The 21,384-nt window shown below is 34.3% G+C and overlaps 1 protein-coding gene across 2 annotated transcripts in view; it reads left to right on the top strand.

Moving 5' to 3' along the window:
- The window catches only part of LOC119786433 (sodium channel protein type 2 subunit alpha-like), a 47,261-nt gene extending 25,980 nt beyond the window's left edge, over positions 1–21,281 (top strand). The window contains exons 13-27 of one of the 2 annotated variants that reach the window (XM_038289776.1): positions 416–548; positions 1,471–1,709; positions 1,805–1,978; positions 4,127–4,483; positions 4,661–5,116; positions 8,882–9,020; positions 9,099–9,253; positions 9,374–9,547; positions 9,761–9,883; positions 11,896–12,165; positions 12,243–12,299; positions 15,273–15,410; positions 15,488–15,592; positions 17,901–18,171; positions 18,274–21,281. In XM_038289776.1, coding sequence (XP_038145704.1) covers positions 416–548; positions 1,471–1,709; positions 1,805–1,978; positions 4,127–4,483; positions 4,661–5,116; positions 8,882–9,020; positions 9,099–9,253; positions 9,374–9,547; positions 9,761–9,883; positions 11,896–12,165; positions 12,243–12,299; positions 15,273–15,410; positions 15,488–15,592; positions 17,901–18,171; positions 18,274–19,460 — 3,978 coding nt within the window. In that variant the 3' untranslated portion in view covers positions 19,461–21,281. The remainder of the gene's footprint in view (positions 1–415; positions 549–1,470; positions 1,710–1,804; positions 1,979–4,126; positions 4,484–4,660; positions 5,117–8,881; positions 9,021–9,098; positions 9,254–9,373; positions 9,548–9,760; positions 9,884–11,895; positions 12,166–12,242; positions 12,300–15,272; positions 15,411–15,487; positions 15,593–17,900; positions 18,172–18,273) is intronic. The other variant, XM_038289775.1, reaches the window with a different exon arrangement.
- The last annotated feature ends 103 nt before the right edge of the window (positions 21,282–21,384 follow it).

The raw sequence follows: 21,384 nt of genomic DNA on the forward strand, positions 1-21,384 counted from the left end.
AAAAATGAAAAAAACATAACACAAATGACGCATCCCCCTAAAATCTTGTACCTGTTCTGTGAAAAATTAAGTATAAGCGATAACATTTCACAAGGCTCGCAGCTATGACAAACAGATGTCGTTCTTAATAAATATTTTGGTGTACCTCTAAATTTTTATAGTCATTAAGTATGTTTTTTTTAGCGTAAAGTTTTGCCTATATTTTATGATCATTAGTTCAAACTGCTGGATATAAGCTAAAAAATTAAGATCAGCTCGGATCTGTCTTTCTGATTGAGTTTATTCTTGCAAAGCCCTGTGAACAGCTTTATTGCAAAATTACTTATATAGATATATGAGGTGCCAAAACTGATATTTATAGTTACAACTTACTCTTTGCAAAAAAAGCTGAATTAATAAACATTTCTCTGTTAAGCCTGAGATGACAGACACAGACTACAAACTGGGCAGCATTGAAAACTACAGCGAGTGTTTGGACCTACCTGACAGCCATCAGATGAGACAGAGAGCATTAAGTATAGCCAGCGTCATCACAACCACCATTGAAGGTATGTCATTTAAACCCTTATTTTATACAAATATTTCTTTCAAAAACACTCCTAGCCTGGGTCTAAAACTTAATCATTCTATTGGTAAATGTAAGCTTAGAGAAATATTTTGATTTTATTAACATGCTTCTTTAAATTTCAATGGGATTAAAGTTTTAGGGTTGACAACCCAGTGGTCCACTTGAAATAGAGCAAGTCTTTGGGGGAAACATTACAGTTTATTTTTTATATTTTTTATAATAGGATAAAAATTTGTTAAAATTTTTTATTTTTTTCCATCTTTATATAGTTATTTTTAGTTATTTTATTTTTATATTTTAAAATTAACATTTTCTTGTGGAGACAACCTTCTTGGTTGCAAACAACAGTATTTTGTTCCGGGTAAATATATATTTTTATTGGCTTATTTTTATTTATTTTTTTACAATTAAATACTTATAATTGTGCAGTGCATCTGTACATAGGCTTTTTTACTCAGGTGATGGAAAAGTGGATGGAGCTAAATTAAGCGTTTTGGGAAAAAAAAACATTTAAAGGCTATAACAATGAAGTTCACCCAGTCAATATAGCAGCCTTGGAATCTTTTAGCTTAAGTTTTTGGTGTTTAATATCCAATTGAGTCTAAACGTACAAGTATTCCTTAGCAAGATTTGTACATTAAATTTCAATGAAGCTTGTTTGTCTAACTGAGCCTGATATGTTTTTCAAAGAAGATTGGCCACAATTTCTCAATCTTTAAAACTCAAAGGTGATAAAGAAACTATTTTACTTATTTGACTGCAAAGGGAGACTTTTTAGATATTTTCGTTTTTTTATAGTTGAAAGAATTGAAGACCAATTAATGTCATCGTACTATTCTAATTCTCTGGTCTGAAAAGAATGTCAACTTTAAATAAAATACTTTGTATTGTTTTGCCATTAGAACTGGAAGAATCAAGGCAGAAATGTCCTCCTTGCTGGTACAAATTTGCCCACAAATTTCTCATCTGGGACAGTTGCCCACTTTGGTTGAAGATCAAAGAAAAAGTCAAAATTATTGTGATGGACCCATTCATGGACCTAGCTATCACCATCTGCATTGTATTAAACACATTATTCATGGCCATGGAGTATTATAAAATGACTGCTTGGTTCAAAGATATGCTGCGTGTGGGCAACCAGGTAAGCAATTATGTAGACTTTTGAGCAATTTTTAAACATATTTATATTTTATTTTATTGTATTTCAATTATCTCCTTGTTATTATGTTTGGTAAGGTGTTCACAGCCGTCTTTACAGTAGAAATGGTACTCAAGATAATTGCATTGGACCCATACTACTACTTTCAAGTGCGATGGAATATTTTTGATGCAGTCATTGTCTGCTTAAGCTTGGCAGAAGTTCTTCTGCAATCAGTGAAAGGCATGTCCATTCTAAGATCGTTCAGACTGGTAAGTCTTTATTAGAAGTGCACTTTTTTTACGAATCATTTAGAGCAATTTTGGTCATATTCAAATCACAATATTTAAAAAAAAAATTACATTAGAGGTGGAACACTACGGATACATGATCGAATTACATTAACACCAAATTAAAGAATCAATGCACATCATCATCTTTAATGTAAACCATTATTTCAAGGTTAACAAAATGATAGACTAGTAAGGCAATTATATTTATAATTTCATGAAGGCTGTTTATTTTAATGCCTGAAGAAGCTTAGTAGTAACATGTTCAATCATATTTGGTTTGGTTTCTTTTGAGTTTATTTGAATATAAATTACTATGTTAGCCTGTTAGCCTGGCAGATGACATATTATATTTACTTACGAATAGAACTGAGTGAAAAGTGACTGACATTTGGATTTCAGCAAGCCTTGCATCATTATTCAAACAAATTGATATAACATTGTATCATGATAGAGCTGGTGATTTTTGAAAGGCAATGCATTTTGTGCACTTTAAGCATATTTTAATTTCTTTCAAATATATACATTTCCCTGACACCCTCTTGCTGAACGCTTCACTGGAATCTGATTTTGTTATGCAGATTTTCTTCAATGCAGTAAAATATACTGACATACAAAAGAGTGATCAAATTCTCTGTATCAAAAGTAGAAAAATATAACTTAATAAAAGAAAATCATAAAACAACAAAGTACACAAAATTACATAGACTTCAAATAATAGGCAAGATAACACAGTCAACAATAACACTATAACAACCATAACAAGAGTAATGAACTGCTCCTTTGGACCGACAATTCAGCTAGACACAGAGGAGTCTTTAGCATTTCATTTATAACAAGAGTGCCCCATTTTAGCATGGAAACTCCAGTCTCAAGGATAGGAACCACTGAGGTCAGACAGAGATCATGTTAGTGGCGTAAAAGAGACTCATTTGTTGAAAAAAATAGATTGATCTCCTTCACTTCCTCCCTGAGCTACTACTGACATCTGCAGAAATACAAACCCCACTGAAATACGTGCACAAAAGCCTGACTGACTTCTGTCAGTTCTAAGACACTGTTGCTAAATCAGATGGTTTGTTTTTGAGCAAACAGTGTATTTCTCTAGTTAGCACTGGGAACTTGACTTTCAATCGAAGTGCTGCAGCTGAAAGGGGTTGGGCGTGACAGCGGTAAAAAAAACAAAAAAAAACATGCATTTACAGTACCACTGAGACAGGTCCAAGCATCCAATAAAAAGAAGAATCTTAAAGAAACTGATAATATTCTGATGATTACCGTTATTTCTACAGTTGTGGTCTTGACCGGTCTTGAAATAAAATGCCGAGTCCTCAGCGCCCGAGACCGAGACAAGACCGAGACCAAATGCGGTCAAGTCCGAGACGAGACCGAGACCATCAAAAAATGGTCTCGAGACAGGTCTTGAGACCAAGACCGATCTCGAGTACTACAACACTGCCAGAGGGCCATATGACAAAGCAGTCTTAATGAAAATTGACTCAACCTCTGTGTTTCTTACAACACTAACATTTTCCCAAGAGCTAACCTAGTCAGGAGTAGGCTTTTCCTCAATTAAGTTGGAGTGTTCTCCATCTGATTTGTTTCCCCAATTTGTGGCTTTTTAATGAAAGTAATATTAGATATTTAAAATATTCTAGCCAAAGTCTGAAATTTAACCCATGAGTTTCTGACGTAATCTTTAAGGGAGTGAGAGATGAGGATGTTGGCAAAGATGCCTTCCAGTCTCAAATGCTTGGCACTAATCACTGAAGAAAAACGTATAAACTACAAAAAGCGTAACATGGGAAACGCTGGTCAGCAACAGTAAAGATGGTTTGTTTGCTGTAATGACAAAAAAATTTTTTTTACTAATTATTGAGGGGTAACTTGATAGTTTTAACTCAAATATAAATGAAAAGAGCTAGAGTTGTGTTTGTTTTGTTTTTGAATGATAGGTATTTATTTTTTGTTTAATTATCATCATTATTGTTTGTCATGTCCTTGAATCGAGTATTTTTGGTTGGATGGAAATAATTCTAAATATATTTAACAGAATGTAGTAATTCAAATGAGTTTCTATTTATGTTGACTGTAGTGTGCTCTAACATTCCTATTTTTCTGTTTTCACAGCTGAGAGTGTTCAAGTTGGCTAAGTCCTGGCCCACTCTCAATAAACTCATCAAAATAATTGGTAATTCCGTCGGAGCTCTGGGCAACCTGACCCTGGTGCTGGCAATCATTGTTTTCATCTTTGCTGTTGTGGGCATGCAGCTGTTTGGAAAATACTATAAGGATTGTGTTTGTAAAATCTCTGACGACTGCACTCTGCCTCGTTGGCACATGAATGACTTCTTCCATTCATTCCTCATTGTGTTCCGAGTGCTTTGTGGAGAATGGATTGAAACCATGTGGGACTGTATGAGAGTCGCAGGGCAATACCAGTGTCTCACTCTCTACATGATGGTCATGGTTATTGGAAATCTTGTGGTACATTGCATCTTTTATTGCCATTTCATTCCCCATCATCCAAATTGTTTTTGTGAAAATACTTTCTGTAATGAATTAACAAGAATGCACTTCACAGATTTAAATGTGTCTCCATTATTATCTACAAGTAACTAAGTCAAGATCAATTCTTGTATATGTTATGTCATCCACTTACAGGTGCTGAACTTGTTCCTTGCCCTCTTGCTGAGCTCATTCAGTGCAGATAATCTGATGAAGTCTGGGGATGATGATCAGGAGGTCAACAATTTGCAGATTGCATTTGATCGGATACACAGAGCTACAGCTTACATCAAGTTCAAGTGTTCAAGATGTTACAATAGTTTGTACGTCAGAGAAATAAAAAAAAGTGAGGAAAAACCATTTGGGCACAACGGTATCCCAAATCATACTATTAAAGACATCCCTAAAAATGGCAATGGGGAAGTTACTGGAGTGGACAAAAGTGGGGACAAGTACATAGTCAACAGTAAGAGCGATGATTCCATCCTTTCTTTCATACATAACCCAAGTCTGACTGTGACCGTTCCTATTGCTGCTGAAGAATCAGACTTTGAAATGCTAAACACAGAAGACTTCAGTAGCATTTCATCCAATGTGCCTGAAGTTCACGTGGTAAGAATGCCATTTTGCTTTATTCTTAAACCATCTGCGTTACAAATGTATTTCTGCTTTTAAATGTTGCGACATCAGCTGCATTGTGGTCTAGATATACTACATATGAAACATTGATTAACTGTGAGTTTGAAATTGAAGACATTTGCCTCCAGGTAATGGTTGTTAAGACATTTACCGTCTACAGTGATGCCAGTGTCATAATGTTTCCCTTAAAGATAACACAAACCAATGCTGAGCTCTCTAGATAGAAAAATCTTAATGCTCAGATTGGATTATGTGCCATTTATGTGTGAGTGCTGCTGAGCTGAATCTTCCTCAGATATCTGTGAATCCTATTGCATCCAAGAGGGATTGCTGTTCGAAAAGAACAGGAAATACATCCGTTATCCTACTTGTAACTATTTTTTACCTGTCTTGCATAGACATCACTTTAAGAAAGATCATCCTTGTTGGCATATTAAGAATATCTGTTGTGTAATTAATAAATATTTCAAAAATAAAACAGCCAGAAAATGTAATATTTAATGCAGAACAAATTAAGACAAGTTTGTTTCCCTTTGGAGACAAAATAATTTGACCAGACTCACTGAAGTGGTCCTGGTTGCTTCCAAACAAACTGGTGTTACACTTAAGGTCCAGGTTCAAACTGAACCTACTACAGAAAACGTAAGTCTTTCACTTAACAAGCTACCATTAGCAATGAATAAAGTCCTTATATCATGTCTAATCTGCTATATGTTACTCAGCAATGCTGATGCCAGAATGCTATGGGACTACTTGTCTGACACCGTTTCATAATTTGAGAGAAAATGTGTTTAAAAGTTTTATAAATAAGGTGCTCTTGACATTTACAAGTATTCTCTACAAGGATTATGACTGTTAATACTGTATACATTTGTGGCCGGAGTGGGACTAATTTTTAGTCCTGGGGTTTCATGCCTCAGACAGGCCCACTTAAGATAATAACCTATTATTATTAAAAACTGTGTAATTGTACACATGGAGGGTAAATCTTCTACATCAAACTGGAAAACTGTTCTGTAAAGTCTTTTAATTTAGTGTATTTTTCTAAAATACTTCTAATTCAGCACACGTTGGGGTTGCTTCACAATGCATATTTATTCAAACATTTCCCAACATTATTCATCATAGCATATCCTTTTCAACTAATTCACAGTCAACATTCTGTTAAAATAAAGGTTCACAGATAGCCAAATGTTTAAAGTGAAATAAAATTACTAAAAATGTTAATATTTCAACTTAACCTAATAAAATATATTAAGGCCTATTATTTTTATGTATTTCATATTTCATAATATTATTTTGCATCTGTGGGTTTCATGTTTTTATTATTCACTTTTAGTGCTAAAAAATATAACCGGTCACTTCTATGGCTTTGGTATATAAAGCATTCAGAGCTTGTCCTTGTTTGTTCACACATTGTAACAGCACCTGTGTCTTCCATTCTAACAGAAGAAACCCATCATCACTATCTAGTTTTGCTTCTGACACTAAGTAACATTTAAAAAAAAATAGACATACTTCTGAGCATACAAAACTGAACCATACTCATAATTAGGTAAATTTAATATTCACTTAATGAGTAATCCTACCTGCCAACACAGGCATTGTGCGCTCATGGCTACTTGACGCTGCTCTATAGTCCCTCTGATAATGAAGATATTCCCATTTATGTGGCGTTGCACTGTGTTATTATTTCACTATATAATATTCAATAATGCTCCACAACACCACAAACTGTGATGACTTGACAATAATTAGATTTCTGGATATCTAGAATGTTATTTGTTTTTGATATCTGAAATTCAAATTTTGACTAGTAGTCACACTATTATTGAGCTAGGAACAATGTTATTTTAAATATACAGAAGTAAAAGTCAAATACACATGAATGGGAAATGTGACGTCATTTATACTAGTAAGAATTACATTTACGATATCTGAAATGTATATTTTAGATAGGAAAAAAATTATTGTAGATATCTGAAATGTTCATTATGACTAGGAAGAAACGCATTTGAGACATCTGAAATATATATTCAGTCAAGCTAATAAATGTTGGCCACTCAAAATTTGTAAAGATTTCTAGGTATCTGAAAGTTTATTCTTACCAGTACAATTATATTTTTTTGCATCCTGAAATAAATTTTTTGCTGGCAAAAATGTAATTAAGAATATCTATATATATATAGTTCTGACTAGTAGGGATGTAGTTTTGACAAGGAAGAATCTTATTTTAGAGATCAACAAATGGAACATAAGAAAGGAAGGCACTTCTAATAAATGTCAAAATGGCCTGCCACTACTGCTCCATTTGCTGCTAGTTTCTGAAACTGATTAATATTAACAACTAAGCCCATAATCGTATTTTTTATCACAGCAGCACGCAGCCTGGTTGGCAACTAGCTAAGCTAAATAACTAATTTAGGTGAACATGTGACAGCAACATCCGTCTAGAGTAAATTTTAGTTGGACTTTGCATTCAGTTGCAAACTTGGTTCTCCTTTGAGAAAGAAAGCAGTCAACAGCTGCCTGCTCTTTCTGCTTTCTTTTTCCTTCTCCCTTCTTTTTATGCTTTTTGGGGAGCACATTGTCTTGCCCCCAGGTCACTCAATCTGTGCTCACTGATGTTACACTTGTCAGCAATTGTTGTCGGACAGACTAAACCATTTTGCGCTTCCAAGTGGGTATTTCCAGAATGGGTTGCATTGACAGTGACATGAAGTTTGTTCTCTCAGTTATGTTATCAATATATATATTTTTTATGTATATATATATATATATATATATATATATATATATATATATATATATATATATATATATATATATATATATATATATATATATATATATTAGGGTTGTCACGATACTAAACTTTTCAACTCGATACCGATACTAAGGAAAATATTCGATACTCGATACCATTTTCGATACCACAAGGATAAAAACAAAGACTCCAAAAGTCATTAATAAATAAAATACAATAAATAAACACAATAAAGGTTGTATGCTGTGCATAATATTAAGCAAGCTTGATAAAAAACTTATAAAATTCAAATTAAGTGTTCCTTCCTTGGCTATGCTTTGCACACATAACACTGACACTAGCCAAACCAGTTAAACAAAAATAATTCTCAGCAGCTGCACCTGTTACAAAAAAAAAAAGTCTGAAACTGAAAAGTGCACAGAATTATTCAATCACACAGTGTTCTGAAAGTGCATTTTCAACTATTCTGCACTTTAGATGAATGACTGCATAGGTGCCACTGGTGATGGCACTGTATCGATACTTTTAAAAACGAGTATTGTATCCGGATACAACATTTCAGTATCGATACTTTTTTGAGATTTGATACTTTTGACAACCCTAATATATATATATATATATATATATATATATATATATATATATATATATATATATATATATATATATATATACATACATACATACACACACACACACACACACACACAGTTGTCTTTCCTTTACTCAGAGAGCCGCTTGTTATTGTATATGGGTAAAGCTTAAACCATGAGCAAGGTATTCTTACAATAGGTGTGCAACCTCAACAAAATAGTATATAATTGCTAAAAGAATGGCTGGGGGAAAGTTTCTCCACCACACCTCTTGTTGGTGTGGTGGTGAAAATAATCATAGATAGAAAAACCACAAGGCCTCCAAAACCGGTTCTAGTTCCCTTGTTTTTTCTCACACAAATCTGATGGTATCCACAGGCTGTCAGTGGTTTTGATGATGAGCAGCTAAGTGCCTCTGAGGGGAGTACAGTGGATGACCTGTCAGAAGGAGAGCCAGCTGAGCTTGAATTCCCTGTATTCAACGAGATAAAGGACCCACATGACTGCTTTACCGCAGGTAAATCTTTTAACATTGCAGTCATTTGTTGCTTTTAATTAAATGATACACATTTATCAGATTTTTTTTTCATTTCAGGCTGTGTGCAGAAATTCAAATGTTGCCAAGTAAATGTGAATAAAGGCTTTTGGAAGGTGTGGTGGACACTAAGGAAGACCTGTTACCAGATAGTTGAGCACAACTGGTTTGAAAGCTTCATCATCTTCATGATTTTGCTGAGCAGTGGAGCACTTGTATGTTAACAAGATTTTGTTCTCTGCAAAGTAAAGCTTACTGTATTTCTTTGCTTGCTTTATATTTGCCATGTTGTATAATAACTGGTGCTATAATGATCCCCTTTGTTTACTCACTAGGCTTTTGAAGATGTGTATTCTGAGCAGAGGAAGACAATCAAAGTAGTATTGGAGTTTGCTGACAAAATGTTTACCTTCATCTTCATTCTGGAAATGCTCCTGAAATGGATGGCATATGGATTTGCAAAGTATTTCACAAATGCATGGTGCTGGCTGGACTTCCTCATTGTTGATGTAGGTTGAAACACAAAAGTTTACCCAAAAACTCATTCAATTAAAGTTTTCAGTGTTTATGAGTTAGCTACAGTTCATGTAGGTAACATTATATTTAAAAAAAACACTAAAATGATGGTATTTAGTATTTTAAAGTAGTTTTTTTTATATATATATTGTACCTGCTGGGTTGATTTAGTTTATACTGTAATGTTTTTTGCGTGCGTTTTCCAGATCTCACTGGTCAGTTTGGTGGCTAATGCCTTAGAACGCTCAGATTTAGGAGCAATCAAATCTCTGAGGACCCTGCGAGCTCTAAGGCCACTAAGAGCCCTGTCGAGGTTTGAGGGCATGAGGGTAAGAGAAACAAAAAAGCATTTTTCAAACTGTAAACAAAGCTATTACCCTGACAATAAGCTCTAGATTTCAGATCGTACAAGGTAATTTTACAAAATCCTTTATGACACAAATTGAAGTTGTCCGTAATTGTAAAAAAATAAATAAATAAATAAAGTTTATCAGCACATGTGTGGAAATAGTCATCTTTGGACCTTGCAGTTAAAAAAAGCCCTTACTGGCCATAACCATAAAGCAACCTGCTATAGAAGAATCTAGTCTTATTAAATATTATTTTTATAAAAATAGTGGAGTATGTTCCTATAGATATTGTAGATTATTTTGCTCTGTTGTTAAAAATTTTTTTGGGGGGAATGAATCTTAAATCCAAGAACAGGTGACAGGAATTCAGATTTGTAGCCAGTATTGTCCAATACTTACAGTATTAGACATCCACATTTAAAATCAAAATTCGTTTTGCACTGCATAATACATTTACAACCCCCCAGCATGCACCATACATAAAGACCTTATAGGTTTTTACATACAGTCATATTTTTCTTATTACCTCTGTTTTTTCCAACTCTTCTCTCCCTCTTTATTTTGTTTGATCTTTGCTGTAGTATTGTTACTGTATATTTTCTTAAGGCACCAACATAACTGTGTATACATGTATTCACAGGTATACACTGAGTACATAGGGAGTGTGCTTAGCTAAATTCTCTCAAGCTCAGACACGGTGTCTCACTACATTTTTTTTGGGCCGCAAAAGTACTTCTTGCCAGGAACATTTAATGATACCAAACTGTTTTGATAATAATAATAATAATAATGTAACTTTATTGATGTATTGGTCGAGAAATGTATCTCTGCACTTAACTGATCCCCTTGGGATGCAGTGGGCTGCCATTGTGCAGCGCCCGGGGAGCAGTCTGGGGGTTAAGGATCTTGCTCAGACACCCAGAGTGGAGGCTGGGGATCCAACCAGGTACTTGCAACCTTAATTGTGAGTCCAGCCTTCCTATGTGAGAAGGGGCAGCCACACACTGCTCCACTCAACCTGGCTGAGCTTCAACCAGTTGCAAAGTAAAATAAACTCCGGTTTCTAGATTTAGATAGCCGGTACAGATCACAGAAGAGCTGGTATTTGCAGAAAAATGTGGTTCAAGTAGTGACTCAACAAGGCTGAAAACAAATGGAGGCCAAATTTCAATATTTGTATCTGTAAGAATTTGGATTTTTTTTTTCTTTCATCTCACAAATGTATCTAGGTTTTTTAGGTCTATTTCATAAAATCCCCTAACCCAGGCACCAAGGGGCCCTCAAGGACCAAATGGGGTGCCCTTAGCTTCTTTTAAATTTGACTTGTCAATGTAGATATGACCTCATAGATACATTATTCTGCTATTGTTTTTAGAAGTGTTTCCAATTTAATTTTGTCTGTATTTTAATTACATTTTCTTTTACTCATGGTATTTACAAAAGCAAGTAACTTATGTAAAATAGATCAATCAAGCATGCATTGTTTAATTCTTTTCATGTTGTGCTGATCAGCCTTTATTTTTCTTTCCTTGCACATTTACCTTTGAAATCTTTCATCAGCATTCTCTTTTCTTATGATTAAGTTGTTATCGGTTTCTCTTTTTTGTAATAATGTTTACTATGTTCTCTAAGATTTATGTTTTTTTTTTGTTTTTTTTTCACTGATTACAATTTTGGGATCTGTCATCTTCTGTGACAAGTTTACTATCAATGCTTATTTAACACTAAGTAACCTACTAAATTTTATAGAAAATAAGAACATCTTCAATAGATCTTATTTTCCTATATTTTTCCTGGCTTTTCTTAGACTGACCATGGCTTTGAAACCATATCCTTCTCCCCTGCACCCTTATTTTAACACTTGTCTCATTACTCTTGTGTTTTCCTTTTCCTACATATTTGTATTTAAGGTGTTGTTAGTTCCTTGAAAAATGCCCTAAGCTTTAAGAAGTACATATGTGTTACATTTTTGGCTTTTTTCTTTTTTGCAGGTAGTTGTCAATGCCCTCCTGGGAGCCATTCCTTCCATATTTAATGTGCTGTTGGTATGCCTCATCTTCTGGCTTATTTTCAGCATAATGGGAGTCAACCTATTTGCAGGAAAGTTCTACAAATGTGTACATAACGACACTGGTGAAGAATTCTCCAAAGACATAGTGAAATACAAAAATGACTGTGATATTCATCCAAATGGAAAATGGAAGAACCTCAAAGTCAACTTTGACAATGTGGCAATGGGCTATCTTGCTCTTCTGGAAGTTGTAAGTAATATATAATTGATATATTTTATTATTTATCATTTCATGCATTTCCAAACTTAGTGTATCTGTCTTTACAGGCAACATTCAAAGGCTGGATGGATATTATGTATGCTGCTGTGGATTCTCCAAAAGAAGTAAAAAAATATATACTTTTGTTTTCCTAGCATTGCTAACTCTGCATAAATGTATTAATAACTTCCAAGCAAGATTTTTTTTTTGCAAGATATCTGAAAGCATATATTTATTTATTTATTTAAAATATTATCTCCCAAGATAAAATACCAGAGTGTATTCCCTATAAGCAAAAACACATCTGGCATCTTTTTTCGGTTGCTTTTGCACATCTAAGGCTGCATTCACATTGCAGGTCTTAATGCTCAATGACTATTTTTTTTTGTAAAAACCGATTCTTTTGCGTGGTCATTCACACTTTCAGATATATTTGACTTTTACTTAATCTCCTGTGTTAACTGCATTCACACAATTTAAATGTCCCATATATGCAGTAGCTGACACAATGATGTCACAAGCGAGCATACTCTGTGTTTACAGAAGTAAACATGGATGGTACTGCTGAAGCAGATCTTATAATCTCTCTTTTCTTTCACAGCCTCAACCAGTGCATTAAGAGCACAATATTTTCAAGAAGGCTGAAAATAAATACTGCTCTCCGCATTATCATACTTTGCTGTTTTTATTCCTGCTTCTGCGCAGGAAGAAGGAGAATAGGGACCTTTGTTGAGTATTAATCTCGTACAGGTCGGATGAATGTGACCTGGCCGTTCAGACACATTTGAAAAGATCAGATAGGTATCAGATTGCGGGCCACATAGCCAAGTAGCCTGGTTCGCATTGGAAAGAAATTGGATCTGTGTTGTTCAGACTGTCATGAAATGATCAGATACAGGTCAGATATGGCACAAAAAAAAAGGATATAGGCCACTTCTGCTGCGTGAACGTAACCTAAGTCCATAAGATGTCTCACCAGGCAATATTTCTTCCAACTACCTGATGTCTAATTTTGACCTCCACAGGATTACTAAATGTTGTCTAGATGTAGTGAAAATCTGATCGCTGTAGATGGGCTTTTTATACCTATTTCAGACAGTTCAATACATTATCTCAATAGTGTAGTTATTTAAGTCTTTGGCTGTGATGTGGGAATCCAGTGTTCGTATTTTGGTTGTGTCAGGAAGGACAACTGGAGATAAAACTTTTTCAGGTCTAAAAGACGAATTATAATCTCTTGATGTCGCAATCCCTGTATATGGGAGTAAGACAACGTCCTTTGCTTGTCCCAGATGCAAATAAAAAGAAATGGATACCTGTGTGGAGCATTCCCAGTTCAAACCTACTGCTAAGCTAAATATCTGTTTAACCAATGTGCTAGGAAATGTGAACTGCACATAGATTAAAGTTTACAAATCTTTTTTTATCGTTTTTTATCACTACCTTAAATTTGTAAAAAGTGAAAACATTATGAAAATATTTAAAGATAATAGAAAAAAAGGTAATGTCAACCCCTGTGACACTTGGTACTATTTAAGGGAAAATAAGAAGGCTTTCTTATCATATTCACTGGGATCTTATTTGATAATAATAATTCTAAGAAGAATTGTAACAACGGATTTACAAAAAAACAGAATTTCCTTGCTTTTTTTGCATCTGATCTGTTGATCAGATTCAATTTCTCAACAAGTTTTGTTGACTAACTATAGTAGTTTGAAAAATCCTATTGTCATAGACAATGATACACAACACCTTTGCCACCTTCATTTGCCATAATTAATTCTAATTTCCAGAGCCCCTTTTTTAAACCTCCAGTGTTGTGAGTGCCTACAAGTTATATGGTTTGGTCATATTTATTACTAGTTTCCATTTATTTGTTTTTAAAAATTATAAATCCCCTTATATGTTTACTGTTTTAATGTGGTCATTATTGCCTAATTTGGTTACTTTTTTAATAGAGATACATTTAACTAGAACAGATTAACCTGCCTATATGTAAAAGAGCAGCTTAAAGCTCTGGAAATCACAAAACATTGAAAGTAAAATAATTTCCTCAAAGGAAACTATTTAAAAACTAATTATGTCTAACTGAGACTATAACATTTGCAATAATCAAACACAATCCTTGAGGAAAACACTTTTTAAGTCTAAAAGAAAACGTCACCAATTTTTAAATATTTATTTCAGGTAATAGATTTTTATACCTAAGTTCTTTTTGTTGTTTCTTGATTCCATTACCTCACCTTGCATCACCATTTGGAAAGGAAACTGCACTTAGTACCTAAGATGCACTTACGGAACAATTTCTAGACTGGCACTCCCTAAGCTGCATTTCTATCATTGGGCTGTTATTTTCCGTTCCTTATCCGTTTATATCCATGGAGGATATAAATTCAACTACTTGGTTGGCAGTGAAGCTACAATTGGACAGGATGAGAAATGGAAGCAAATTGTGTCTCATTGCATTAAATGTTTTTTCTCCACCTTTCAATCCAAAATTATTTTACAGGTTTGGCATTCAGCAGGTCCTTATTTACTTTCAAGATATTTCAAGATTTATTATCATTTTCGTTTGCTATATTCACAAAGGCTGCTCTTCCAACAACCTGCATGTAAACATACCATTACCTAAAATTATACCTCTCATGACAGAGGCACCATGACCTAGGACTTTGTTTTGTACATAAAATAAAATAAATGGTAAAAAAAAATGTAACATAAAATATACTATGAACATTGTTGCATATTTCTTACTTTAGAGCAAATGGTTATAATTGCAAAAATAGCAGCCATAGGCAGCTTTAAGTCTAAAATTGTGTCTGGTATTAGTTAAATAGAAGTGGTTCTACTTAAATTGAGTACAAGGTATCATAGTTGTTGGCACTATTGCTTCACAGCTAGAGGTTGCAGGATTTGAAAACCATGCAAAAGTGTGGAAGTGCTTGGCAACTCGTCCATGGTGATGCATCTTAAGCCCCATTATAGAAAATGTATATTTTGACTATTTGTATCTGAGATACAAAATGCTCATCTGAAACATAAAGCTTATGTTTTTTTCAATTCACTTTTAATTTTGTTGTATTTTGTCCCCTTTATAGCCAGAGGAACAGCCAGAATATGAAATCAACTTGAAGATGTATGGATATTTTGTTTGCTTCATCATATTTGGGGCTTTTTTTACCCTTAATCTCTTCATTGGTGTCATTATAGACAATTTCAATCAACAGAAGAGAAAGATAAGTATTATATCTATTAAAAGAATTTCTTGTTTATTCTTTTGCTTTAGTTTAACATTCTTTGTTGCCCACTTTACTTAGGAGGTCAAGACATTTTCATGACGGATGAACAAAAGAAATACTATAATGCTATGAAGAAGCTGGGATCAAAGAAGCCCCAGAAGCCAATTCCAAGGCCAGAGGTAAGTAAATATGAGTTTAAACTTACCTTTTATTTAATTGGGCTAAGTTAATATGTCTTTTTGAAGAATCATAATCAATTTCAGGGATAAGGCATAAATGGATTCAAATGGAGCTTATAGATCTAATAATTTTTAGGAAATACTTTTCAAGAACATTGCCCACCTTTGCCAGCAGAGAAAAACATGGAGATTGCATTTGTGTCCAAAAGGCCTTAACAGTTATCACCGTTTTTAATGTTTAAATGGCTTCTCACTGGGTTGAAGGTACTGTATGTGAACTACTGTATATTTTACCAGCGGCAGTTGTCAAAAGTGGACTGAATGCATTTTAAAGAAATTATTTGTAGTTTTAGAAATAATAATTTCTGTCAAACTATATTTTAATATTTTAAATTAAATTTTCAAGTGTTGGGCAGTGTATGTCCTTAGGTAAGAATGAATGGGTTTTAGCTTTTGAGCTGAACAAAGGTAGTCAAAATTTCTGATTTAAAGGGTTTGCCATTTCCTTTAGCTACAGTCCATTTTGTTCGTATAATCAGTCGGGCAGTAATTATGTGTGAAGGTTTTGGTGCTCAGCAGTATGCTGTTTCTGAGATCAGAGGTCCATAAAATCACAACATTCAACTGTGTAATAAGCAGATATGTTTCATTTTGACTAAGACTGATTTAATTTTGTAATTTTGTATACACAAGTGTAAACAAAAAGGAATTTCGTTAAGAACAGCTCTCTAGACTATTTCATTTTTTAAGTGCAGCCTTGATAAGTTAAGCAGCAGTGATAAAAAAAAATACATTGTGATGAAAAACAGTAATGTTCAACATATGACTGTATAGCTACAGTTCTAAGTATCAGTTTCTTCTGTTTTCTTTTTTTTGCTATCTTCACTTTTTACTTTTTTGTATTAAATAATGTATTGAAAGTCTAGAAATTAGATTTCTTTATTTTATGGATATCCTCAAGGGTTCTGACTGTAAAAGCACATTCACGCCAAACGCAATGTTCTTGGCAAGAGTGGGTTTATCCCTATGCAAACTTGCAAACTCCACAAGGATTTAGGTTAAAGTGCAGCAGAGACAAAGAATTTTTCAATCAAATGAGATATAAGGAAAATAATTTTGAAAAAAATATTAAATTAGGTATGCTTTTACGGTTTGTTTGTTTGTTTGTTTGGTAGCTTTTATAAAGGCTGCTTTAATTTAGCCTTAGAAGAACTGTTTGGCCACAAGGAATTGCCACCAAATCCAACCGTTATCCAGACGCAGCTCTGGATAAATCAAAGTGGATTATTTTGTCAATGCTTCCAGGACTTTAGCAAAAATTACCGGTCTCCCCAGGATAATTCAAATGTTGTGCATAGATAGCAATTTAGCAGCAGTCTGTACTATTGTTACTATTTTACCTATGCTTTTATTGTGAAGTGCCAAAAGCAAGATTTTTATGGGAAATTTAATGGGGTTGCCAGGGGTGACAGCAGATCCAAATTGAAGGAATTTGGAGGCAGATTAACTAGATAATATTGTGAAACAATCATTCCACCTACTAAATATGGTTAACATGCCCACTGTTACATTCAGTGGCAGCCCAGAAATGCCATATTATGTTATGCAATAACTTTATATTCAGAAACAAGCGCAGCACTAACGATGGGTTGGATGGTGATTTCATCGGCCAAAATTAAAAACGATTCTTAACAACCTAAGCAGCTCCAAGGACAAATACAAAACACATTTGCACTAAAGTAGCACTTTAAGACAAGACCACTTTGGTTAAATTCTGAGCGTTAACTGGAGAATGTGACCTCTGGGTGACCTAAAATATATTTATTAATATCTCTAGAACAAACCTAGCACAAATTATAGTTTTAACTGCACAAACTGCACTGTAACTGCAAACTGTAATTGCAAACAGGCTTCTATACCAAAAATAAAGTTTTGTTTTACTGATGTATAAAATACTTATGTCATGCCAAAAAATGCTAAATTTGACTTAAAATAGGGATTTTCTGAAAATTGGTTTTATAGATCTTTACTCAAAATTGAATGAAAAAATAAAGACTTGTACATGCCTTGCAATTAGGAAAACATACATCATCTGTAAACATTTTGGCACCTTGGCCATAAATATGAAAAATAGCAAGTCACTATTATGTTTTTTTACTTTTTTATGTAGAATTTACAGGAAGCTGCATTGAAATCTAATATGTATAACAAATGAATCATGTCTCTTTTGGAAATACAATCTTTCCTTTTGTCAGGTTTGTTTTTTTTTTTTTCTCAGATTTGCTTTCTTTGTTTTTGCCTGTTTCAGAACAAGTTTCAAGGATACATTTTTGATTTTGTCACACAACAAGCATTTGATATTATAATAATGGTTCTGATATGGCTAAATATGGTAACCATGATGGTGGAAACAGAGGACCAGTCTGACAAATGGGAAGAAACCCTCAAGATCATCAACATAGTGTTCATTGTCATCTTCTCTGGAGAGTGTCTTTTAAAGATGATTGCACTTCGCCATTACTTTTTCATCAATGGTTGGAATGTTTTTGATTTTGTTGTGGTCATCCTGTCAATTGTTGGTAAGTCTATCCTCTGTTTTCTGTTTTGTGCAAATTAACTTTATTTCTATATATATATATATGTGTACTTCCTTTTTGTTAAGATTGTCTTTCTTTCCACAGGCATTTGTCTTGCAGGTGTGATAGAGAAGTATTTTGTCTCTCCAACGCTGTTCAGAGTGATTCGACTGGCTAGAATAGGCCGCGTCCTCCGCCTTATAAAAAGTGCCAAGGGAATCCGCACACTCTTGTTTGCCTTGATGATGTCACTTCCTGCGTTGTTCAATATTGGTCTCTTGCTCTTCTTAGTGATGTTTATCTATGCCATTTTTGGAATGTCAAACTTTGCCCATGTCAAGAGGGAGAAAGGCATTGATGACCTTTTTAATTTTGAAACCTTTGGAAACAGCATGATCTGTTTGTTTCAAATCACCACATCGGCAGGGTGGGACGCCCTCCTGGATCCAATACTCAATACGGAAAAAAACGGGGATTGTGATCCTCTATTTGAGCATCCTGGTAGTAATAACGTGAGAGGAAACTGTGGAAATCCTGCTGTGGGAATTGCCTTCTTTGTGAGTTATATAATTATCTGCTTCCTTATTGTTGTAAACATGTACATTGCAGTCATCCTAGAGAATTTTGGGGTGGCCACTGAGGAGAGCACTGAACCTTTAAGTGAGGACGACTTTGAAATATTTTATGAGGTCTGGGAAAAGTTTGACCCTCTTGCTACACAGTTTGTTAAATACAACATGCTGTCAGACTTTGCCGATGCTTTAACCCCCCCACTACGCATTCCCAAGCCTAACAAATTTGAGCTTGTCTCTATGGATCTACCAGTTGTGAGTGGTGACCGCATTCACTGCCTTGATATCTTATTTGCCTTTACAAAACGTGTTTTGGGTGATAGCGAGGATATGGACAGTCTCAGAGCACAAATGGAAGAACGCTTCATGGCTGCGAATCCATCCAAGGTTTCGTACGAACCCATCACAACCACCTTTCGCCACAAACAGGAAAACGTGTCGGCTGCTGTGATTCAGAGAGCTTTCAGACATTATACTAGGAAAAAGATTTTTGATGCAGTCATTGCTAATGATGAGAAGGGTGAACAGCTGTCTGACAAAGAAGATCATGTTACAGAAAAACCTAAAGAAGTATCGATTGCCGATAGGGCGGAACGGCCACCTTTGAAGGACTCTCAATCTTCAAGTAACAGTGTGACACCAAATGGGGACAACAAACATAAAAAGGATGAAAGTGAAAAGGAAGTTGAGAGCAAGGACATCAGTGAACAAAATAAATAAAAGAAATATAGAAGAGCATAACAGAATCTTGGAATTATAAAAAAAAAATGTTTACAGCTTTTGAAAGGGAATCCCTTCCTTTGGACACATTTGCAAATATTGTGACAATTATTTAAAATATTTTTAAAGATAATAATTTTGGCTTTGATAACTATTGCAGCTATTCCTCCGCTTACGCATCTTCATTTCTTTGTAATAATTTTCCAAACTGAAAGATATCTGTTATTTTGTCATGCGGCTGCTTTTATTTAAAACTATTTAGGGTGATTCTTTAAAGTTTCATTTGGGATTAATACACTGGTTTTAAAACAGCCTTAATCCCTTATAGTGCTAAAAATGTTTTGTAAAATACCTTTAAAGTTCATGAAGTTCTGCATGAAATTTCTCCACTGGTATGCATGCCAAAGAGTGCTATTTCGAACAGGGACTTATTCGAGGCTATCACTTTTTATGCTGCAAAGCTGATTCCTGAATGTGTCTGTTAATTCCAGTCAGGAGTGTAATTCTTTTGAGTAAAAAAAGTTGCACCTTTGCTTAACACTGAAAATAATGTTATATGCCCTCCGGTTTAAAGGCAAATATAATGAAAAATGTTAATTATGCACAGCTTTATGGCTAAAAAAAGAGACATAAATGGCCTAAATTTGTATAGCACATTATCAAGTCCAAGGACCCCAAAGCACTGGACACTATGATCAGTCATTTACCTGCTGATGGTTGTAATCTACATTGCAGCCATAGCTGCCCTTTGGCAGGCTGACAGAATCAAGGCTCCCATATAATTGGTGCCACCAGGATTCTGACCATGAACAGCAAGCAACGCAGGTGAAGTGTCTTACTCAAGGACATAGAAACTGGAAAGACTCGAATCAGCAACCCATCAGTTACAGGGCAAACCCCTACTGCCTGAGCCACCATCACCTCGTGACGGTTCAATTTCATTAGGAACCAGTTTTAAAAGAAATCCTATTTGCCTTTGTATTTACCTGTAGACAAACTTCTTGAATGTTGCACCGAAGCTAATGCTTTTTTAAATCTCCACTTTGTGCTTTGACAACTCTAAAATACAGAAGTTCTTCACTTTGCTTCATGTTTTTTTATTCATATTTAAACTTAAGGTAACATGAAATCTTTTAATAGTATTTTCATGATATAATTTTGTGTTAGTCTTCTGTTTTCCAGTTTACCTCTCAATATTTATTATAATTATCAAAAAAAGAACTTGATGGCTCAGGATAAAATGAAGAATCTTAGGGAAATTGCATCACACATGTCATGTGCTCATTGCTATTTCCTGCCTCTGTTTACATTTTATATCGTTTATTACAACTGCTACCTTAAATCTTAGATGTGTCTGGTGTATGTGTGTGTGAGTATGTGTGGGTGTGTGTGTGTTTGTGCAAAGTTCTACATATGTCATTTATTTTGCATGGTAAAAACTATGCTACACTTTGCTCGGTGAAAGTGTTTTTATCATATAAACTTCTAGTTATTATGTATATCCATTTGGTTTGTAGTGTATAAAGAAACTGCATGAAAGAAACATATAGTGCATTTGATGAAAAGGATAATGGTTTAAATAAAGATTACACATATATATCATGTCTGCCTACAGATTTGCTTTATTGAAAAAATTATGTAAAACTGTTCAATTCTGTATGTGAATGGTTGTGAATGTTGCAGAGTGGGGTTACCTGTGATTTCCTGCTAACTAGTTTTTTGGTTTTGTTTTTAATACATCTGAAGTCATTTCGTCCCACCCTGGTGTCAGCAGTTACTCCATATGAAAATCTTTCCTCGTTTAAATTTCCTTTTGATTCTTTTTTTTTTTTTATATATCATGATTTATTTGCAACAAAAAAATATTATGAACAAAGCTTACAAATAACAGTCGAATAATTTCTGAAATCATTTGTAGATTTTG

The sequence above is a fragment of the Cyprinodon tularosa genome, unplaced genomic scaffold (assembly GCF_016077235.1).
Source record: "Cyprinodon tularosa strain WSP-4 unplaced genomic scaffold, ASM1607723v1 ctg271, whole genome shotgun sequence".
NCBI classification, from domain to species: Eukaryota; Metazoa; Chordata; class Actinopteri; order Cyprinodontiformes; family Cyprinodontidae; genus Cyprinodon; species Cyprinodon tularosa.